This window comes from Salvelinus namaycush, chromosome 1 (assembly GCF_016432855.1).
Source record: "Salvelinus namaycush isolate Seneca chromosome 1, SaNama_1.0, whole genome shotgun sequence".
NCBI classification, from domain to species: Eukaryota; Metazoa; Chordata; class Actinopteri; order Salmoniformes; family Salmonidae; genus Salvelinus; species Salvelinus namaycush.
In genome coordinates this window covers 59694283-59718175 of record NC_052307.1, presented here as the reverse complement: position 1 = coordinate 59718175, position 23893 = coordinate 59694283, and the positions used below count along the sequence as shown (strand labels likewise).

Here is a 23893-nt window from a genome sequence, read left to right as displayed (position 1 = left end):
TGGAGCACACAGATGATCGTGTTATCACATTCACATGAATTATTTGTATATTACTTACGATTCTGTATTAATATCAGTGATGTAGTGGTAAAAAAAGGTGGGTAATGGCGGGTCAACTATAAACTCCAGTGGGTAAGTCGAACAACAACCGTTATGAACTAAATGGTACTACATTTTTAGAACTGTGTGGTTTGCATGTTAATTGCATTTTAATGTCGGCCTATAGGGAAGATGGGCCATGTGGAAATATTCATATTGAAACATATGTTCTTGAAGTTGAAGTTCCTAACCTGTTTGATAAGATTGATACAGATTTTCTCAGGGGACTCACATGGAGCCCCAACCCCAAGTTTGGGAACAACTGTACCAAACTCTCTCTCTGCCTCCTCCTGCATGCATTGCAGCCTTCCTCGGCCTCACCACTGAGCACCACATCCCCGTATGTCTCAGGTGCCTACTCTCTGTAAAGCAAAGTTCCAATGAGAACTTAGTAGCCTATTTTTTGCTCCTTCTGAGGTAGGCTTCATTTAACATTAACTTCTTACTTCATCCTAGCTGGTTAAGTAACACTAGGGATGTCTCTAGGAGTCGTGGGACGGTTTCAAAATTGCTTTTTGTCTGACAAGCATCTGACAAACACACTGTCAGCCGCGTCTCTAATTGCCTACTTGATCTGACTCCGAGCTGGGGTAGTTCGTTTCATGTCTCAGGCCGAGTTAGCTGTTTGAGAGAGTGGTGAATGTGCCGCTAAAAAGGCAAATCCGAGGGACGCAGGTTAAAATAATGAACAAACCATTGTTCATGATTCCACTCGTTCGCAAAGAGGCAGGCGATTATAACTCCGTCAGATCAATAATATCAGCATTCTAAGCTTTGGTCAACACTGGGAGCAATATTTAGATGTCGACCCATATGCTAATTGATTAGGGTTAGGGTTTGTTTACAGAATAAATATTTTTATTTAAAATAATTACAGAGGTCCGGACCTCGGTTTCCTCATTATGTAGTTACGGCCCTGATGGTGAGTCTTCCATTAACTTTTACTTTTCATTATTTTCCATTAAACTTCTTGTCAATAGGGGGGCGCTGTTTTCACTTTGGAAAAAATTGTGCCCAAATTAAACTGCCTCGTACTCTATTCTAGATCGTACAATATGCATATTATTATTACTATTGGATAGAAAACACTCTCAAGTTTCTAAAACTGTTTGAATTATATCTGTGAGTAAAACAGAACTCATTTTGCAGCAAACTTCCAGACAGGAAGTGAAAAACCTGAAAACGAGGCTCTGTTTCAGGGCCTGCCTATTTAATTGCCTAATATTTATCGATATGCATGCACTTCATACGCCTTCCACTAGATGTCAACAGGCAGTGGAAGGTGGAATGGGGTGTCTAGCTTGATCTGAGGTCGAACAAGAGCTCTTGGAATGACGTGTCCAGAATTTCCTTTCTCTACCTAGGCGCGGGAAGCACCTCCATATTGTCTTATGATAAGCGTTCGGTATACACGGCTAATATCTCCGGCTCTGTTTTTCATTTGATACATATTAGAAAAACATCATAAAGTAGGTTTTTTCAACCGAGTTTCATCAGTTTATTCAACGTTTATTGGGACTTTTGGAGTTTTCCGTTCTTTGCGACGAGAGAAACTGGGAACGTCATCAACATTGGCTAGCATTGTGGCACGAATTCGACAGGAGAAAAGGACATTCTAAAACCAAACAACGATTTATCCTCGACCTAGGACTCCTTGTACAAGATTCTGATGGAAGCTCAACAAAAGTAAGAACAATGTATGATGTTATTTCGTATTTCTCTGGAAAATGTTATTCCTATTCTCTGCCGTTTTGGCGGGCGCTGTCTCGCAATAACGCAAGCTGTTTGTTATGGTAAAGTTATTTTTTTTAAATCTAACACGGCGGTTGCATTAAGAACCAGTGTATCTTTCATTTGCCATACAACAAGTATTTTTATGTAAAGTTTATGATGAGTTCTTTGGTCAGATTAGGTGAGTGTCCAAAATAGCTCCGGACATTCTGGTGAATCGATGCTACATATTCACAATGTATAACCACGGTTTGCAGCTCTAAATATGCACATTTTCGAACAAAACATAAGTGTATTGTATAACCTGATGTTATAAGACTGTCATCTGATGAAGTTGGTCAAGGTTAGTGATTAATTTTATATCTTTTGCTGGTTTTTGCGAATGCTATCTATGCGGTGAATAAATGCGGTTGTGTGTTTGGCTATTGTGGTAAGCTAATATAATGCTATATTGTGTTTTCGCTGTAAAACACTTAAAAAATCGGAAATATTGGCTGGATTCACAAGATGTTTATCTTTCATTTGCTGTACACCATGTATTTTTCATAAATGTTTTATGATGAGTATTTAGGTATTTCACGTTGCTCTTTGTAATTATTCTGGCTGCTTTGGTGATATTTTTGATGGTAGCTGCAATGTAAAACTATGATTTATACCTCAAATATGCACATTTTCGAACAAAACATAAATTTATTGTATAACATGTTATAAGACTGTCATCTGATGAAGTTGTTTCTTGGTTAGTGACTAATTATATCTATATTTGGTCGGTTTTGTGATAGCTACCTATGCGGTAGAAACATGGTGAAAATATGCGGTTGAGTCTTTGGCTATTGTGGTTAGCTAATAGAAATACATATTGTGTTTTCGCTGTAAAACATTTTAAAAATCTGAAATTATGGCTGGATTCACAAGATGTTTATCTTTCATTTGCTGTATTGGACTTGTGATTTCATGATATTTATATGCTATTATTTACTTGTGGCGCTATGCTAGGCTATGCTAGTCAGCTTTTACTGATGAGGATGCTCCCGGATCCGGGATGGGTGTTAAGTAAAGGTTTTAAGCATGCCCAAATCATTCAATCACCAATGTGTTATTCAATCACTGGACACCTGGGGGAGGAAGACATAACTTGGTGAAATGTTCACCATGGCAGAATAATACGCTTCTTTATAATAGTATTATTATGTAATCTGTGGGCACCTCAAATATTGTGCTAATTGAATACGAAGCTTCTTCTCTATTCTTCTTGAGTCTAAAATCTGAAGTCTAAAGGAAAAGATAAAGGAAAATGGAATTCCTCTTCAACATACAGTTGTCTGAGCAAACAGCATAAATGACCCATTTAAATTCAACACCTCCAGTATGGGGCCATTCTCCATTGGGGATCACTGGTCTAATATTTAAATGACATTTGAATGATTTTATCCATTTCATCCATAAAACAGTAGCTAGTCTACCACCTGTAGTTCATGGTGGTTCCTCTGTGGTGGCGACGAGGGATGAGAGAGAGAGATATAGAGAGATGTATGGAGAATCAGATCTCCTCAGGGAACCTAGCCAATGAACAGCACATAGACCTTCTTCACTTCACACATTAATTACAATGGCAGTTGTGATAGATTTTCCCATCAGCGCTCAGGTACCTGGCTGGCCAGTGCCCTTTTCTCCTGCTTTCTGCTGGGCTATTCCCTTCTTGCTTCTGGAGCCCAGCGCCTCTCAGCTGTCAGTCCAATCTACAGCAGAACCCCACTACATGACATCTCCATTACCCAACCCCCCGAAACACACACACACACACACACACACACACACACACACACACACACACACACACACACACACACACACACACACACACACACACACACACAGAGTCTCAGACAAAGAGGAGCAGGAAGAGTACTCCCCCTGTTTTCACACACCACAACAAAGGAGTCTAAACAGAAATCCAACCCCATAATTTACAAGATCCAAACTCAATCAGCAACCGTTAATCATGTCATGTGCTGCTGGGACTAGCATTCATGTCTGGAGACACATAACCTACTGTACAGTACGTACACAGAGAGAGCAGATGGTATGTTATGAACAAGCAAAACCATAGGTAGGAAACCATCTCAACGTCCAACTGAGGGTAAAAACAAAGATCTCTGCTCACAGAGGTAAACGTACAGTATATCTCATAGCAGCTCGTTTCTCTGCCTGTTTAGTGCAGGGTAATGACGTGACGAAGTGGTTGGTGGGCGGGTAAATTGGCCACTGCTCAGAGAAGAAAGCCATTCTCTCCCACACAGGGCAGAGCATTACCCCCTCAGCCCTGTGTGTCATCCGCTCTGTTCCTCGTCACATTATGGCCATGGTGGAGGAGATTTCAGGATGTGGGATTGGAGTTAGATATTGAATAAAACCTACAGTTAGACAGTGCAGCCCAAAACAATCCTAAAGTATACACACAGCAATGGGGCCGGATACACATACTGTGTACACACTTATCACACATACACTACACTAACAACTCTGTAGCAGCCGGGCAAATGTCTGTGTTCCTGAATATACTGTAACTTTTACGTGTCCACTCATTTTAAACTGACGGCGCTTGAAATATACCTGATTCTAGAGTTCTATCATTTCAAGGTTAGAATTTGGGTATGCTGGACTATTGAGAGAGAGAGAGAGAGAGAGAGAGAGAGAGAGAGAGAGAGAGAGAGAGAGAGAGAGAGAGAGAGAGAGAGAGAGAGAGAGAGAGAGAGAGAGAGAGAGAGAGAGAGAGAGAGAGAGAGAGAGAGAGAGAGAGAGAGAGAGAGAGAGAGAGAGAGAGAGAGAGAGAGAGAGAGAGAGAGAGAGAGAGAGAGAGAGAGAGAGAGAGAGAGAGAGAGAGAGAGAGAGAGAGAGAGAGAGAGAGAGACCTGGAGAAGAGGTCCAGGGAATTTGAAAACAAATCCAATTTTGATACTCTCCCATATCTATTGGGTGAAATACCACAGAGTGCAATCACAGCAGCAAGATTTGTGACCTGTTGCCACAAGAAAAGGGCAACCAAGTGAAGAACAAACACCATTGTAAATACAACCTATATGTATGTTTATTTCTTTTCCCTTTTGTACTGTAACTATTTGCACATCATTACAACACTGTATATAGACATAATATGACATTTGAAATGCCTTTATTCTTTTGGAATTTTTGTAAGTGTCATGTTTACTGTAACATTTGTTTTGTTTATTTCACTTTTGTTTATTATCTATTTCACTTGCTTTGGCAATGTAAACATATGTATCCCATGCCAATAAAGCCCCTTAAATTGAAATTGAGAGAGCGAGAGAGGCTCAGCATGGTGCTAGTAGGTATCTGGCCTCTAACCAATAGAGAATTGTTACCTGCTCATGCCGGGGCTCAGCGCATTAGGAGCTCTGTGTGAATCACAAGGCGGACTAGACTAGTGGGCTGAATAAATGTGGGAGCGCGTGCCTATGCTGTAACTCCAAGCACCAGAGGGGCACTGGGCCTGTCAGCATCTGACACGCAGTACAAATCACCCTCCACCTTCCATCTGAACGAATTAGGCTCGGCACACACCCAGACACTTAAACAACTTGATTACTTATGCTCGCCTTCTTTCTCTCTTTCCCTCTCTCTTTCTCTTTCTCTCTCTCTCTCTCTCTAACTCTCTCTCTTGCTCTCTCCAAGACCAGAGTTTAAGGTCTATAACAAACCAACACAGTGTGACAGTATTGTGGTCGTTTCCCCAACCTCCCCCCAAAAATCCCTACTGCTCGGATGAGTAAATACTGTATAATGTTTTACACATCAAAGTAATCCTGAAGCAAGGGGTTATGTAGCAGTTTGACTAGTGAACATAATGTTGTGAATCTGTCCTAATACATTCATTCATGCAAGAAATCCCACAAAAGCATTTCCCCAGCAGCAGTAATAGAGTGAAACAGGAAGCGGGGTTATTTCTAATGCTAACACCATTCAGAAGTGGGACACGGAATTCTCTTTCTGGGTTTTCAACATCCAACATGTAGTCAGCAGCAGCCAGTCAGCAACAATATAATATTATCAGACTATTGATGTATGTTCTCAAGTGGGTGTTAATAATTAGTAACACAGCGCCAGTGGAGAGTAGAGCTGAGCTCCTGAACAGAATAGGATATCCTCTGAGCTCCTATTCTGTTGGCCTGGGCCAGAGAGCTGCCTGAAGACCTGTTAGGAATCAGTGAAGCTGTCTTCACTCACACACACTTACAGTCACAGGCCAGGGTATCAGCTGTGAGCAGGACACACCGCTCACTGTGGCTACTCTACTCCACAGAACTTTGTGTGATTTGGCAGATTGTGCTGAATTGTCCCTATCCACTGGAGCCACAGGAGGAGACAGAGGAGACACTCAATCTGTCTGCTGGATTTACATCCAACCTTAATGCAATCTCTCATTCCTCTCATTCTTCTTCTCCAAGTTTTACTGGAGTGAGTTATGGAGCCAACCAAATCATATTAGAAGCAGCACACAGACAGGGAGGGGAACAGGTCTGTCTCTACCCGTCAAACACCATTGAGATGGATTCAACATTCAGACAGCTGGCATTTAAGAGTTGCTCAGACGCAGTCATGACATTTATGGTGCTGTTCATATTAGTGGGTACAGCAATACGCAGTACTGTATAAGGACCGCTTGACCAGCTAAAGCACCACCAGTCCCTCCTAATGCTTCACATCTAACTGTTGTTATTCTAGTATAGATATGCTGTTGCTACTCTAATAAGTAATTAATGTCTGACAGGTCTACAGTAGTTTGGCTCTATAAGGAATGTGTCATGGCCAGGCCAGAGGACATTTAGCATTGAGCTGTGGACTGCAGTCGATCTGTTTGGCCCGGCCTACTGTTGGCATTCCATTGAACAGCTTTCCCAGCCCACCACAACCCACCACCCTGCTGTCAATTCTCTCCCCTCACTGACGTTCCCTGAAAATAGCTATTATTGGCTTGGCAAAGGTTTCTTAAATCGATTGCTGTCATTTCTTCTACTTATTGCTTTGTAAATAAGATTAACAATCTTTATGACCTGACATTTCCACATGTTATGCAACAGATTTATGGATGATAAATATTTCATAGGTCTATTAGTTTTGGAATAGCGCTACAGTATATAAACCCATTCCATTAATTCCACCATCCAAACAGTAGCACAAGTGTTTAGCTAATTAGCAAGATGGTAGATCACACACAGTGGCAGAGGACGACACACTGATTTGTTCGTTCAGAAGTCGACTCTGCATGTGTGGTCTAAAAGCCATGCATAGACACACACACACACACACACACTGATCCCCCGCGCTGCCTCTCGCCCTGCTGTGGCCAGCGACAGAGCCCAGGCTCTTTGTGTCAGGATGCTGATAGGGGTGGAGGAGCAGGGTGGAGAGAGGAGAGAGAGGGGCATGTTTAGAGACCGTGATCATTTCTTCACTCTAATCAGGCAGTCTGAGAATACAGAATACCTATTTTGGAGAAGTCTTCCACCTCTGGGGAGCAGAGTGATGGGCACTGACCCAGAAACACTGGTTTGTTCTGGGCTGCCACTTACATCAGGACCTGGAAGACTCCACCGTGGAGTGTATTATACACAGTAAAACCATCCTTACTGGCCACTAACAGTACACTTGTATAGTACAAACACAGTATAATACACACAGAGTAAGAAAGCAGCATAAAAAAGAACAATCAGTGTAGCAGTGGTAGTTGGTGCCGTTTAAGATGAGGGAGGACAATGATTATTATTTTTTTATATACACTGCTCAAAAAAATAAAGGGAACACTTAAACAACACAATGTAACTCCAAGTCAATCACACTTCTGTGAAATCAAACTGTCCACTTAGGAAGCAACACTGATTGACAATAAATTTCACATGCTGTTGTGCAAATGGAATAGACAAAAGGTGGAAATTATAGGCAATTAGCAAGACACCCCCAATAAAGAAATGGTTCTGCAGGTGGTGACCACAGACCACTTCTCAGTTCCTATGCTTCCTGGCTGATGTTTTGGTCACTTTTGAATGCTGGCGGTGCTTTCACTCTAGTGGTAGCATGAGACGGAGTCTACAACCCACACAAGTGGCTCAGGTAGTGCAGTTCATCCAGGATGGCACATCAATGCGAGCTGTGGCAAAAAGGTTTGCTGTGTCTGTCAGCGTAGTGTCCAGAGCATGGAGGCGCTACCAGGAGACAGGCCAGTACATCAGGAGACGTGGAGGAGGCCGTAGGAGGGCAACAACCCAGCAGCAGGACCGCTACCTCCGCCTTTGTGCAAGGACGAGCACTGCCAGAGCCCTGCAAAATGACCTCCAGCAGGCCACAAATGTGCATGTGTCTGCTCAAACGGTCAGAAACAGACTCCATGAGGGTGGTATGAGGGCCCGACGTCCACAGGTGGGGGTTGTGCTTACAGCCCAACACCGTGCAGGACGTTTGGCATTTGCCAGAGAACACCAAGATTGGCAAATTCGCCACTGGCGCCCTGTGCTCTTCACAGATGAAAGCAGGTTCACACTGAGCACATGAGCACATGTGACAGAGTCTGGAGACGCCGTGGAGAACGTTCTGCTGCCTGCAACATCCTCCAGCATGACCGGTTTGGCGGTGGGTCAGTCATGGTGTGGGGTGGCATTTCTTTGTGGGGCCGCACAGGCCCTCATGTGCTCGCCAGAGGTAGCCTGACTGCCATTAGGTACCGAGATGAGTTCCTCAGACCCCTTGTGAGACCATATGCTGACACATGCACATTTGTGGCCTGCTGAAGGTCATTTTGCAGGGCTCTGGCAGTGCACCTCCTTGCACAAAGGCGGCGGTAGCGGTCCTGCTGCTGGGTTGTTGCCCTCCTACGGCCTCCTCCACGTCTCCTGATGTACTGGCCTGTCTCCTGGTAGCGCCTCCATGCTCTGGACACTACGCTGACAGACACAGCAAACCTTTTTGCCACAGCTCGCATTGATGTGCCATCCTGGATGAACTGCACTACCTGAGCCACTTGTGTGGGTTGTAGACTCCGTCTCATGCTACCACTAGAGTGAAAGCACCGCCAGCATTCAAAAGTGACCAAAACATCAGCCAGGAAGCATAGGAACTGAGAAGTGGTCTGTGGTCACCACCTGCAGAACCATTTCTTTATTGGGGGTGTCTTGCTAATTGCCTATAATTTCCACCTTTTGTCTATTCCATTTGCACAACAGCATGTGAAATTTATTGTCAATCAGTGTTGCTTCCTAAGTGGACAGTTTGATTTCACAGAAGTGTGATTGACTTGGAGTTACATTGTGTTGTTTAAGTGTTCCCTTTATTTTTTTGAGCAGTGTATATTTTTTTACTTTTACCCCTTTTTCTCCCCAATTGTTAATTACAGTCTTGTCCCATCGCTCCAACTGCCCTACGGACTTGGGAGAGGCGAAAGTCGAGAGCCATGTGTCCTCCGAAACACAACCCTGCCAAGCTGCACTGCTTCTTGACACACTGCTCGCTTAACTCGGAAGCCAGCCGCACCAATGTGTCGGAGGAAACACTGGCGACTGAAGTCAGCTTGCAGGAGCCCGGCCCACCACAAGGAGTCGCTAGAGCACGATGGGACATTGAAATCCCGGCCGGCCAAACCCTCCCCTAACCCGGACAGCGCTGGGCCAATTGTGCGCCGCCTCATGGGTCTCCCAGTCACAGCCGAATGTGACACAGCCTGGGATCGAACCCGGGTCTGTAGTGATGCCCCAAGCACTGCAATGCAGTGCTTTAGACCGCTGCACCATTTGGGAGGCCGCGATTATAATAATGTTTTTATGAGCATGGCCTTATTTCTATTACAGCATATTAGATGACTGTCATTCATATTCCATTCACCCAGCTCAATGTAACATCAATAGGTTAAGGTTACTTCATGATACTTGAATTGTCCCTATACACATTATGAGTTTGCTACAACCTAGCCAATGAATGAAAGTTTACAACGTAGGTGCACAGGTTGAGAGAAAAACTTGACTAATCAAGGTGACAGACAGTGACACATTCAATACTGCCTTGCACACTCTTGCCTGCATCTGGCTGATCAGGTATGTTAATTCCCGTTTCGTTGTGTTTGCTTACATTTAAGAAATGTTTTCAACAGAATCGGCAGAATGAATACACCCTGATCACATGCAAACACAGTTCACTTTCAGAGCAGCCACATTCAAACAGCATGATCACTTTGCTCTTTAATTCCTTCTTGCATCTACGCACTCTCCTCATCTCACCCTTTCCCTTCGCTTGTGGATTTCAGTGCACAACACATCAGCTGTCTGTGAGCAGGCGAAAAAAACATTCCAACCAAACCTTGATATCATAACCTCTAACCACTATCCGCTACATCATTGTGACCATATTAGCTAACTTCACAGTCAACATAGCTCTAGAACTAATGTGTTAGTAAACCCGCTACAATCATGCAGTACATTGTACAGTCAGCAAGTAGTTTAGAATTTACACCGGTGGGCCCCGGTGCCAATAAATTAATAAAACTGGGAAAAGTTCCAGTGTTGGATATCCATAGCCAGTTAGCTCACATAGCATCCCTCTCTGTTTGAGCTGGGTGTTTGAGTAAGCTAAATTAGCTAGCTGCATTCTCTAGATAAGTAAGTGAAAGTGAAGAACAAAATACTACGAAATATAGTTAGCTCTCTCTCTCCTGCTTCTCCTTCATTTTTGAAGAAATTAATTTGTTAAAAACTGTTCAACTATTGTCTTTCTCTCTCTTTGAGTCAACTACTCACCACATTTACAAATATAAGTCTGTACACCTCCAGAACGAATGTGTAGAGAGGAGAAGTGACTCAACAGTTTTTTTCCCATACCAATCAGCTTCACACACACTGCCTCTGGACAAACACAACAGGAGCATAGGAGCAACTCTGACGGTGGGATGTGGGTGGGATTTTTTTACAGGGGTCCGGGATTGCTTTTAAATGCTAATTTCTGGTGACTTTTGAGAAAAGGATACAGACAAAAAATTTACTTACAAATGGACACATTTACAAGGTTAAAGTGGGCCTTACAGAGGGGCACTTACTCTGGTACAGTCCAATCAGTCTTAGGGCCATTCATTATGTACGGAACATATTCAATTAAACAAATATTTTCTACTCGTTCTCTGGTACTGTATGATGAATTTCCTAGTATTTTTCTCACTTCCCCTACAGTATGTCAGGTTGTTACTACTGCTGCTCTACATACTGTATGGTTGGAAGCGTAATGTATTTTAACTTATAATAATTATTATACTGTAATAATAACCAGCAACGTACACATAAAAACTGTATATATTTTTTTAAAGGTAGGCATGAAAGGTCAAACTGAAATTAAAAATCTCCACTCTACACAATTAGTTTGGAGGGGCACTTCTCACTATCTTACCTGCTGATTTGTGGCCTCTCTCTCTCTTTCTGTATGTCTGTCTGTTTGCCCGTGGTTTTTACCACGGCTGCCTCTCTCCTGGATGAAGTTAACACATGCAGTACACCCTTTAGACCTAAGATGCTATCATTTCACCAGAGATAATACATGATAATTCAGATTGATTCCCACCACGACGGATCATCAGGCTATGAACTCTATGGGCATGGAGAAGCACTTCTCACTAGCCTACCTTTTGGTTTGTGGCCTCTCTCTCTCTCTCTCCCTCTCTGCCTGTCTGTCTGTTCATGGCTGTCACTCTTCTGCCATGATCATAATGACCAAACAAAGTCTTAACACATGGAACACACATTTATGACCCATAATCACTGTGATGAAGTTAAAGACAACTAACCTGAAAGCACTGAAATGTTCCTGCTAGCTTGCCAGGGGTGGTGTGCGGGCAGTTGTCAAGTACCTTACTTACAGTCCTTTGCACTCCTTTAAAAAAACTCTTAGGTCCTCCTTTTTTCTCTCTTCCTGACTGGTGGCATACCCATTGCTAACTTGCTGACCCTATGAATAAGACTAAGACAGTGATTGATTGTGCAAGTAATTCTGTAGCTAGCAAGTATTTTGGGCTTCAAAACATTCACTATCAGTTTCTCACACAGCCAGAACTACCCAGTGTTAGCTAGTTAAATAAAACCTTTACTTAAACGTACTTTGTTGTTGCCAACAACAATGACTTTCCCCGGTGCAGTGAGTGATGATTGTGGTGCTTTTTCTCTCACTCACACACTGCACATTCAGGGGCGCAACTTTGGTTTTAGAAGGGGGGGGGGTCTGGGGGTCCTTACATTTTTGGGGGCATCTAAAGCTAATTTCCTGCATTTTTACACAATCTAATATGACCCATGGCCCTTCTAGCCATCTCTATTTAGAACAACAAAAAGTATAGCAAAAATGCCCACAGTCATCAAGCTAGGTAAGATTATTATTAAATATTTTTAAGTGATTGATAAGACTGAACTAGATCAATGATAATTCAATAATCAATATTGTGTTGCACCTTTAACCAATAGCCTAATAAATGAACAACTCTTACAAATAAAGTACAAAGACTTTTGATTGTCTTTATTAAGACATCCTCTATATCACATTTCAGCCAGACAGCCCAGCCAGCCCGAGCCACCTGCTCGCCCGACACCCACCAGTCTAGTCAATAACTAAACTCTCTCCCCAACACAACTTCCTTTTTTTTAAATGTATGTCTCAAGGGAAGGGTTTGGAAAAGAAAAGTTTAATAAAAACACACATACACCTACACATTAACACACAGAAACAGTACATCCTCCATATAATTAATATCATAGGCCTAATAGTACTGTAGAGTTCTTTTTACTTGCAAACAATATAGCTGGGTCACCCAGTCCTATCCCTTGTGGTCTACGGTTCTGCAGCACCCCAAACCAACACACCCCACTCAGCTTTAGGATATTAGTGAAACATTCATTATTGGTTTCAGGTGTGTTAGGCCAAGGCCAGAGTGACAACCAACGGTATGGCAGACCCCGCGGGCCAGGACTGAGCAGCCCAGCAGCTAGGGATTGCCTAAATAGGTACAGTATCTCCCCTTACGTGGGCATGTTTTCAATACAGACAGACTCCTTTTGTCATACAGTATTCCATATAAGGCATCCAGACCTTATGCAAGTTGCACAGTATATCCTTAATCTTGTAATAAATCAAATCTAGTGATACATAACTTGACATTCCTGCCATCCATTGTGACATTGTGGGAGGATAAACAACCTTCCAATTAATGGCAATGCATTTCTTAGCCGCTATAAATGCTGGGTTACCCAGTTTCTTCTAATGACAGTCTCCCGTATCAACATTTCCAAGCAAACAAAAGCAGGGAGAATCTGTAGACATGCTGAGATAAAAGAACATACTCTTTGCCAGAATTCAGCCAGCCTTCACAAGACCATAACATATGCAAATATGTCCCCTTTTGTGTTTTACACCTCTAGCAGAATAATACAATTTCTGAGTGCATGATATTCAGTTTCACTGGCATATAGTACGTTCTATGGATGGTCTTAAACTGCAGTAATTTATGTCTGAGATTATATGAACATGACTGGGCATTCTAACATATCTGCATCCATTCATCATCATCAATAGCGTCTCCCAGGTCTTCTTCACATGTTTGTTTTACATGTTTTGTGTCATCGTGAAAAGCCTCTATCAACCCTTGATACAGTTTGGAAATCAACTTTAGAGGTTTGTCAGACTGCCTTAAAATAGGTTCAATCTTTGAAGCTTCTGGCTTGTCCAGTGTTTGCTGCACAGAGAGAATAAAGGGTTGTATCTGCAAAAGTTCACCTCTGCGCCGTCACAGACTGGTCTTCCCTGGCTGCCTGACCCTGATGAGACCACTGTCACCATCTGATCCTGTTCAGATTAGGCATGACAAAGAATTATCTTGGTGTACATTTATACATTATATTATTCAAGAATAGTATTAATGGTTCAATAATTAAAATGACCATTATTCCCAGATCCCAGACTGTAGTCTACCTATCAACTCAAGATGGAACTTTGTATCCATTCACTGATTGTTATAATATACTGCAAAATTCACTTGAGCTCCGTAGACTGGTCTTCCCTGGCTGTCTGACCCTGCAGGGACACCTGTCACCATCTGATCCTGCTATGATGATGAGCATAGTGTCGTGTACTGACTGTGCAGAATATCGATCTTCAATCGCTGGTTTCATCATTTGATTCAGGTCTAGTGTGATTGAGGCAAAAATATTAGCTAAAGTTAGTGAGCTAGCTAGCTAACGTTAGCCAACTTTTGGCTAGCTCTAGCTAATGGTACAATGGTACATCATAAAATGTACGTTTGTTGATATGGGACGAAACAAAGGCTACAAAACATTTCCATATACACAACAGCTGTTAGATACTGCTACCTGACAGATAGCTAGCTGTGGTAGCTACTAGCTAGCTAACTAGCTACTAGTTGTTAATTCACTTCAGTCGAGAGGGGATGAAACCCTTAGCTAATGTAACATGTCAGTTGCAGTACTAGCTCAGCACTGGGAATAAATACACATTTTTCTGTCAAACAGCAGTTACCTTGCCTGCTAGATCAGTCAACTAAGGAGTAGCCAGTTTCTGCTCTGCTTGCTTTTACAACTCAGAGAAAAAGCGCAACACAGACAGCAGCTGCCTCTGTTCATCTCTCCCGTGCTGGTCCTATACGCCAGCCTTTCAGAAGCTTTGCCTTCACACAGCCTGTCCGCACACTCTGTGGTATCCGTGAGGTCCTAAATCCAGCAGGCTGAATCTGGAAAACAGCCTACACGACCAATCCGAGGTGTTCGCATGGTCCTAAAGCACACTTGTGTCGCGTTTTGTATCACATCTCAATGATAAAACTGGGGGGGACAAAAATGCAATTTCAGAATGTGGGGGCGTCATGTCCTCCCTGTCTCCTGTGAAAGTTGCACCACTGGCCACACTGCTTGTAACAACTGAGGGTGAGAATGAAGCAGTCAGTGGGGCTGGGGGAAGTGACTCAAGTTCCAGCAGCAGAGGACTTTTAAAAATATTTACATGAACAATGAAGTGAGGGAAGGAAATCAGCCTCTGACACAGACACACAGAGTTCAGCATGGAGTTATTTAACAGCCTAGTAAGAAGAACAACTTATGTTTCATACCAAGCAATGAGTAACAATGCTTAGATTTCCTTGCTCCACCACATGCTCACGTTTATCGTACAAACTGCTTTCCCCTTAAAAACACACATAATAGAAAGGCAAGCTTTCCCTAACTACAATGAACACAAATATAAACGCAACATGTATAGAGTTGGTCCCATGTTTCATGAGCTGAATTAAAATATCCCAGAAATGTTCTATATGCACAAAAAGCTTTTTCTCTAAAATGTTGTGCACAAATTTGTTTAAATCCCTGTTAGTGAGCATTTCTCCTTTGCCATGATAATCCACTTGACAGGTGTGGCATATCAAAAAGCTGATTAAACAGCATGATCATTATACAGGTGCACTTTGTGCTGGGGACAATAAAAGGCCATTCTAAATTGTGCAGTTTAGTCACACAACACAAAGCCACAGGATGTCTCAAGTATTAAGGGAGCATACAATTGGCATGCTGACTGCAGGAATGTCCACCAGAGTTGTTGCCAGATACTTTTATGTTAATTTCTCCACCATTAGCCACCTCCAACGTCGTTTTAGAGAATTTAGCAGTACGTCAAACCGGACTCACAAATGCAAACCACGTGTAACCACACCAGCCCAGGACCTCCACATCTGAATTCTTCATCGTCTGAGACCAGCCACCTGGACAGCTGATGAAACTGAGGAGTTTTTCTGTCTGTAATAAAACCCTTTTGTGGGTAAGAACTAATTCTGATTGGCTGGGCTTGGCTTGGCTCCCCAGTGGGTGGGCCTCTGCCCTTCCAGGCCCACCTATGGTTGCGCCCCTACACAGTCATGTGGAATCCATAGATTAGGGCCTAATGAATTTATTTCAATTGACTGATTTCCATATATGAACTGTAACTCAATAAAATCGTTGAAATTGTTGCATGTTGGGTTTATAAGTGTTCAGCATACATACACTACATGGCTAAAAGTATGTGGACACCTGTCGAACATCTCATTCCAAAATCATGGGCATTAATGTGGAGTTGGTCCCCCCTTTGATACTATAACAACCTTCACTCTTCTGGAAAGGCTTTCCACTAGATGTTGGAACATTACTGCGGGGGCTTGCTTCCATTCAGCCACAAGAGCATGAGTGAGGTCGGGCACTGATGTTGGGCGATTAGGCCTGGCTCGCATTCGGCTTTCCAATTCATTGCAAAGATGTTCGATTGGGTTAAGGTCAGGGCTCTATGCAGGCCAGTCAAGTTCTTCCATGCGATCTCGACAAACCATTTCTGTATGGACCTCGATTTGTGCACGGGGGCATTGCATGCTGAAACAGGAAAGGGCTTTCCCCAAACTGTTGCCACAAAGTTGGAAGCACAGAATCATCTAGAATGATTATAGATATCCCTCTAGTGGTGCGGGGGCTGTGCTTTGGCAAAGTGGGTGGGGTTATATCCTTCCTGTTTGGCCCTGTCCGGGGGTATCATCGGATGGGGCCACAGTTTCTCCTGACCCCTCCTGTCTCAGCCTCCAGTATTTATGCTGCAGTAGTTTATGTGTCGGGGGGCTGGGGTCAGTTGGTTATATCAGGAGTACTTCTCCTGTCTTATCCGGTGTCCTGTGTGAATTTAAGTATGCTCTCTCTAATTCTCTCCTTCTCTCTTTCTTTCTCTCTCTCGGAGGACCTGAGCCGTAGGACCATGCATCAGGACTACCGGGCATGATGACTCCTTGCTGTCCCCAGTCCACCTGGCCTTGCTGCTGGTCCAGTTTCAACTGTTCTGCCTGCGGCTATGGAACCCTGACCTGTCCACCGGACGTGCTACCTGTCCCAGACCTGCTGTTTTCAACTCTCTAGAGACCGCAGGAGCGGTAGAGATACTCTTAATGATCGGCTATGAAAAGCCAACTGACATTTACTCCTGATTATTATTTGACCATGCTGGTCATTTATGAACATTTGAACATCTTGGCCATGTTCTGTTATAATCTCCACCCGGCACAGCCAGAAGAGGACTGGCCACCCCTCATAGCCTGGTTCCTCTCTAGGTTTCTTCCTAGGTTTTGGCCTTTCTAGGGAGTTTTTCCTAGCCACCGTGCTTCTACACCTGCATTGCTTGCTGTTTGGGGTTTTAGGCTGGGTTTCTGTACAGCACTTCGAGATATTAGCTGATGTACGAAGGGCTATATAAAATAAACTTGATTTAACTTGATTTAATGTAATTTTATCTGTAGCGTTTAGATTACCCTTCACTGGAACTAAGGGACTAGCCCGAACCATAAAAAAGAACACCAGACCATTATTCCTCCTCCACCAAACTTTACAGTTTGGCAGGTAGCGTTCTCCTGGCATCGGCAAAACACAGATTTGTCCGTCGGACTGCCAGATAGTGTAGCGTGATTCATCACTCCAGAGAACGCGGTTCCACTGCTCCAGAGTCCAATGGCGGCGAGCTTTACACCACTCCAGTCGACGCTTGGCATTGCACATGGTGATCTTAGGCTTGTGTGCGGCTGCTCGGCTACGGAAACCAATTTCATGAAAGTCCCGACAAGCAGTTTGGAACTCGGAAGTGAGTGTTGCATCCGAGAATTGTCGATTTTTACGCCCTTCAGCACTCGGTGGTCCCGTTCTGTGAGCTTGTGTGGCCTACCACTTCGCGGCTGAGCTGTTGTTGCTCCTAAACATTTCCACTTCACAATAACAGCACTTACAGTTGACCGGGGCAGCTCTAACAGGGCAGAAATTTGACGAACTGACTTGTTGGAAAGGTGGCATCCTATGCTGGTGCCATGTTGAAAGTTGCTTCAGTACGGGCCGTTATACTGCCAATATTTGTTTATGAAGATTTAATGGCTGTGTGCTCAATTTTATACACCTGTTAGCATTGGGTGTGGCTGAAATAGCCGAATGCACTAATTTGAAGGGGAGTCCACATACTTTTGGCCGTGTAGTGTACATATCTGTTGAGTGAACCCCAGGAATTGATCTCCAGGAGCATAGCCCGACCTGTGAACTTTCACCCCAAGGTTGCTTATCTCCGACCACACACAAACAAGCACACACACACACACACACATATCCCCTGTGCAAGAGACCACCATCACCCTCTATACACTCCCTCAATTATCCCTCTATAATTAATGGAACTACCTCCGAGCTTAATGCACTGGCTGGATCTCTGGCAGGAAATCAAGGAAGAGTGCCTTCATAAATATTTAGAGAAACTGTGATTCAATTTTCAGGCGCAGAAAACAATGTCCCACTAAGACAATCTTTACAGTACACAATGAAAGCGAGACGTTGCTTGAAAGTACATTTCTTGCTCATTGAACATTGAGCCGTACAGTGTGTGTGTGTGTGTGTGTGTGTGTGTGTGTGCATCCGTGCGTGTGTGTGTGTGAGAGAAAGAGAGAGAAATTACTTTTAACACAAATTGGCAGGGAAATATATTGATAAGACCACTCTCTCCACAGGGACTCTCTTCACAGGAAAAGTTAGACAAATATGACCAGCACCACATGGGGACGGTGCCTGTGCCAAGAACAGCCCCCATCACTGATGGCCCAGCTGCAAGCTATGAACCTCTAACCTACAGACTTCAGTAGAACTTAGGCTGGTCTCATAGACTAAACGTAACATAGTAAACAAAGATCTGCACACGTTTAACTCTATCATCACAGTTATAGAGCTACAGCAAGTAGGCCTAACTGCATGCTTTTCATGATCAGTAAAAACCAATTGGTCATGTAATTTCAGATACGTGAGGGTAGCCTCACAATATCTCTCAATATTGGCCAATATTAATTGGATATTTGAGTGATATAAAACAAAAGTGGTTTAGGTTAATTTCCCATCCTTTGTGGGGTCTGCCTGTCAAGCAGCCGAAGTGCTCATTTGCCGACGTAACGTTACTGTTTACTTTGCAAGCTACCAGTAGAAACTTTGTACAGTTGGCTAAACAGTGGTAAGTAGACCTCCCTCAATATATTTTTTTATTCAACCAACGTAGACTTACGTAGCGAAGTTGGCTAACATTATCCCATTTTCAACATTGTTTTTAAATAGTGTTTAATCACGATTGCTGCTGGCAGACATGATAGGCTACATTGATTGATGGACCATGTCAAATTGGCTAGCTAGCTAATAACAGATCACATGAATATGGCTAGTTAACAAGTTAACTTTCAGAGGATAAACTAGATGGCTATGTCCAAATATTGTTTGATTTGCTTGCCATCTATAGTGGTGATGACAGTAGTCAGACTGACAACTTTACCAGGACAATGTCAAGCTCTTTCCAAAAGCCTAATCTCTGATGAAGAAAGCTAAATGACACATGTTGTTTGTTTTAGCTAGCTAGCTACATGACAAGTTTTATCTAAATTCTATCATCAACTGATTTCAGCCAGTGTATGGCTGTGGATTGACTGCATTGTTTGAATGGAATGTTGGCATATTGGCAGTTAATTTGAATTTAATCATTCCTCTAAAACTAGCTGGCAGCTAGCTAACAAACATACAGTGCAGATAAATTCTTCAAATTCATGATTTAGACAATATCTTATCACAGTTCTGGCAAAACCATGGTTGGCCAACTCCCTGATCAAAATGGCTGACTTTTATCCCATAATAAGAAGGTTCATGTCCATTCTAGTATTCTAATTCCTAATTCTATGTTCGTAACATATCATACGAAATCACACAAATTAATACATACCATCCCAAAAAACATTTCATACTAATTTCAGTGTCCTGGAATTTAATTTACTATGTTAAGTCTCCCCTGAGTCAAGGTTGCAAAGCCAGTAGTCTGTATGTGAGACAGTAGACTGTATGTGTAGCCAAAATAGCCAAAATAGCACTGTGTTCTAGCTGAGAGAAATCCTTCACACCGTGCCCCAAACATGCCTGAGTATTTATTTTAAGCAATACTATTACAAACAAATTGCAACAAGATGACACAAAAAAATAAACTAATCAATCTGGCCTAAATGAGAGTTGATATTTCACAACGATAGGCCATCTGTAGGCTTATGCCACAATAGGCTACTGTAGCCTATACAACAAAATGCCAAATGAAAGCGTTTAAAACCACTGTTAAGTTGGTGACAGTCAATAAACGAAATAATTAATGGCATTAATGTTGATTTTACAACGTCTGCATAATTTACAATAAAACACGTATCGAACCAACTGGACATGCTTACCAGGTGTGAGCACGTGCCAGATCTGTTTCCCGCGAAATGGGTCAATTTATAAACAACAATAAATAGTGAGCCACAAAACACACACACATAAACCCACATGTTGGATGAATATTAATACTTAATTAACGAAATACTTACAGAGAAACCTGCCCAAAATGGACACGAATGTCTGACCCTTGGTGAGGTAGTGAGGGCCAGAGCGGCAAAACTGACTGCCAAAATCAGACTTCCCAAAACCATCTGAGAAACTCCGAGAGAAAGCATGATCCGAGTCCGAGTCCGAAACTCTCTGAGTCTGGAGAGGCTACGGGACAGGGACGCGGGGCTGAGCGAACGACCTCGGGGCATTGCTTGGACTGGCATTGTCACGAAGAAAACAGAGTGTATGTATCAGCTATTGAAAACAATGGGTTAAGCTATTTCCATCAGCATCCAAAAGTGGCACCTAACAGCAAAGCAAGTAACCGATGTCCAAATGTTAAGCTTGATAAGCAACGGTGTCCAAGAAGCAAATAACATCAGTCCTACTAAATGGTTCCTTTGAAAGAGTCTCCATTAAATTGCTTAATTATCCCAAGATGCAGATGCGTAATTGTCGGTTATTCTGAAGGCTACAACAGTGTGATGGATGAGATGCGTAGTGACTTTCTTGTGCTGCTACCCAAATCTATTCCGCAAAAACACAGGATAACGCGCTATTAGCTAAGGTAACCGGGTTTTCGAGGAAAAGCTTGAGAAATGGTCCATCAAATCATATGCTCCCTTATTTTCATTGCTACAGGATACATTTTAAAGAACCTCAGCAAGTAAAAACGTATAGCTGAAATGACACGGGAATAGTGTCGCCCTTTAATGTAGTATTCTAGTATTCCACTGTCAAACGCGCGGCAGGGTACCATGCACAGAGAGCGTGGCCGTGGGTATGCTGTTTCACACAGGCGCAGGGTTTTCACAGACAGCAAACTACCCGCGGCGGCAGGAGGAGATGCAGCTAGCTTGTTTGGGGCAATCAATACTACGACGGTGCCACTTCGCTTCCCAAAAATAGACGTATGCGATTGCGTCTACAAATAATTAGACTATATTAACATTAAAAAGATGACCATGCTCTTATCATTTGTGAAGCCATGCACTTATCCTTTGAGATGTCTATGAATTGTCTGAATTCAAATGACCAAAATCACATACATTTCTTCAAATTATAGCCCCCAACCAAATGTTTGAATGATCCATCTATAATTTATACAGACAAGCCTACTTTATTAGATTCACAAAGGCTGAGTACCATCAATTGAGATGAAGTACAAGGCACGTTTAGTACATTGGGAGTAAAAACATGCATTTGCTTTAAAACAAGTTGATACTCTCCATATTTGTAAAAATTTAATTCATAATGTAAACAGAGGGTAAAGCCACACAGTCCCTAATCTTTGAATACCAGCCTTCTGTGGTGCTGACCTTGCGGAGACACAGCCACAGGGCTCTAGAGCACCATCTGCACCGGCCAAGCTGGTACTGCACTTAAATCATGCCGCAGTATCTAAAGATAATAGAAATTCTACAGCAGCCACCTTCCCCCCTCCGCTTTGTAATGGACGAAGATCAAACTATAGAAATCCAGCCTAAGCAGAAAACGAACATGATTACATATTTCACCTGAGAATCCTTTAAACTATTAGAATGTTATATTTGGCTCATAAAAATACAAAACCCCAGAAACACTTTACTTTAAAAATTATTTTATTCATTAATACAGTGGTATACTTAAAATTGTGTCACAAAGGAGAAAAAAAAGTCAGCCACACGTGAAGAGCTAATATCCAATTGAAGCTGTGTTATCATATATAAAGAAAATAGTACTGGTGTGCCGTAATATATGGTCTATTAGTACAAAAATACATTTCAGGGCACAAAATGATACAGCATCCAGTATCACAAATAAATGAGGGGGACAGAGCACACCCTTTTAAAGAACAGGTTTGAAAAGTTGTTTAACCCAAGCACTTTCCTCTTTTGCAAATAACCATAAAAAGATTGTGACTTATTTATATGTAGTGTGAATATATTGGTAGAAAATGTGGATTTTATTACTGCTAATAGTTACAAGTTCCAAGGCTCAAGGGTTTAACCAGATTAGAAAGTAAACCATGGTCAATTCATTTATTTTTAAAAACAGTTTTCTCTTAAGTTTTATACAAAATAACAAAGACATACAAAAGTTCATTTACAAACCAAGAACCAAGGCCATATGCTAACTTTATTTACAGCCACTTGTCTTTTTTGTAAAGTTTTTCTTTTTCTTCTGAAGTCATATGCATAGCAGATAAAGAAAGCATACCTTTATTAGCTTCAATTGTTCTTGTGCGCTAAACCCAAGTTCATTTATACAGTGGGTTGACAAAATGGCAAGAGAACTTCATTTTTCCATAATTTATCATCATAACTTAGAAGAACCCAGAGGTTTTTACTGAAAAAGTGAATAATATGCAGATAAGGCATCACTGCTTGTTAATGTAAGAGGGTTTTAACATGGTGAGGGAGAACTGAGCAGGCTTCTGGACCTGAGTCATAGCACATGCATAGATCTTGATACAGCAGGAGTAGAATTCTGGTACTCAATACAAAGTGAATCCAAGGTCAATTTACAGAAAGAAAGAAAAAAGGAAAGGAAGAAAGAGCCATTCTAGTCACAGGATGAACATGTTAGAGGCATGAGTTGGGCTTTAAATCCACCTCAAAGTATTCCACCTTCAGCTTCATTTTCTCTTCTGCAGATGCTTGCCAACTTCACTATCACCATAATCATTACCACAGAGCCATACATTTAGAAAATGTGGCTCTGCATTAACATCATCACTTCACTGCCCACCTCCCTGGCACCGAATTCCAAAACCGTCACAAATCTGTCAATGTGGAAAAAACATGACCGTCTTTGTAAGTCAGCCAATTCAAAAGGTGACAAAAAAGGTTGAAGTCTGATTCTTGAATTCTGTTTTCTAGAATTGAATTTAAAATTATATTTAAACCATATACTATATATACTGTATGCATATATAGTATAAATACACCTACATGTATGTCCATCTACTTCAATAGTAAAAACCTCAAACCATTTTCCTGTTATGTAACAATTAAAAGTTAAAACTTGGCGTATAATGTGATGAGTTACTCAGTGGCACAGGGCATGCATTCCATCACTGGTTAAATCGTTGTGTGTTTTGTATTTTCTTCAAGACCTCGGAAAGAGTTAAAGGACAGCACATAGGGGCAACTTCAGTCTCCTTCCATCTTCCATGGGCACAGTAAACAACGCTGGAGCACTGGGTGTAAATACATCATTGTGTATGGTCCACCCCTGGAGAAATGGTGTGTGTGTATGTATGTATGTATGTATGTATGTGTGTGTGTGTATGTATGTGTTTATTATCCCTCCTTTCCCATGGTTTCACATTCAGTAACAGGCCAGCTGTTGCACTCTTCAGAAGTGGTCGATGAGCACAGACACACAGTTGGCTCCCACCAGGTAGTTGGGGTCTCCAGGGAGAGACTGATTCTGCCAACTCTTGGGATCACCTGAGGGGGAGAGAGAGAAGGAACATGGTAATGATAACAGGTGGAGAAAGGGTATAAGGTTCATAATACATAATTCACTTCTTGCTAAACTGACAACCAGCAAGCTCCAAACACTAAACTAAAACACCCTTTGTTCCATTAAAGCCATATATATACATGCTGTTTGTG

The 23893-nt window shown here is 42.3% G+C and overlaps 2 protein-coding genes across 8 annotated transcripts in view; both read right to left on the bottom strand.

The window, feature by feature from the left end:
- The window catches only part of fam189a1 (family with sequence similarity 189 member A1), a 136536-nt gene extending 116021 nt beyond the window's left edge, over positions 1-20515 (bottom strand). The window contains exon 1 of the mRNA XM_038999273.1: positions 20291-20515. Within this exon, the coding sequence (XP_038855201.1) occupies positions 20291-20515 (225 nt within the window). The remainder of the gene's footprint in view (positions 1-20290) is intronic.
- Positions 20516-21874: 1359 nt separating this feature from the next.
- The window catches only part of tjp1a (tight junction protein 1a), an 83897-nt gene continuing 81878 nt past the window's right edge, over positions 21875-23893 (bottom strand). For all 7 annotated transcript variants that reach the window (XM_038991613.1, XM_038991639.1, XM_038991644.1 and 4 more), the window contains exon 28: positions 21875-23725. In XM_038991613.1, the coding sequence (XP_038847541.1) occupies positions 23631-23725 (95 nt within the window). In that variant the 3' untranslated portion in view covers positions 21875-23630. The remainder of the gene's footprint in view (positions 23726-23893) is intronic.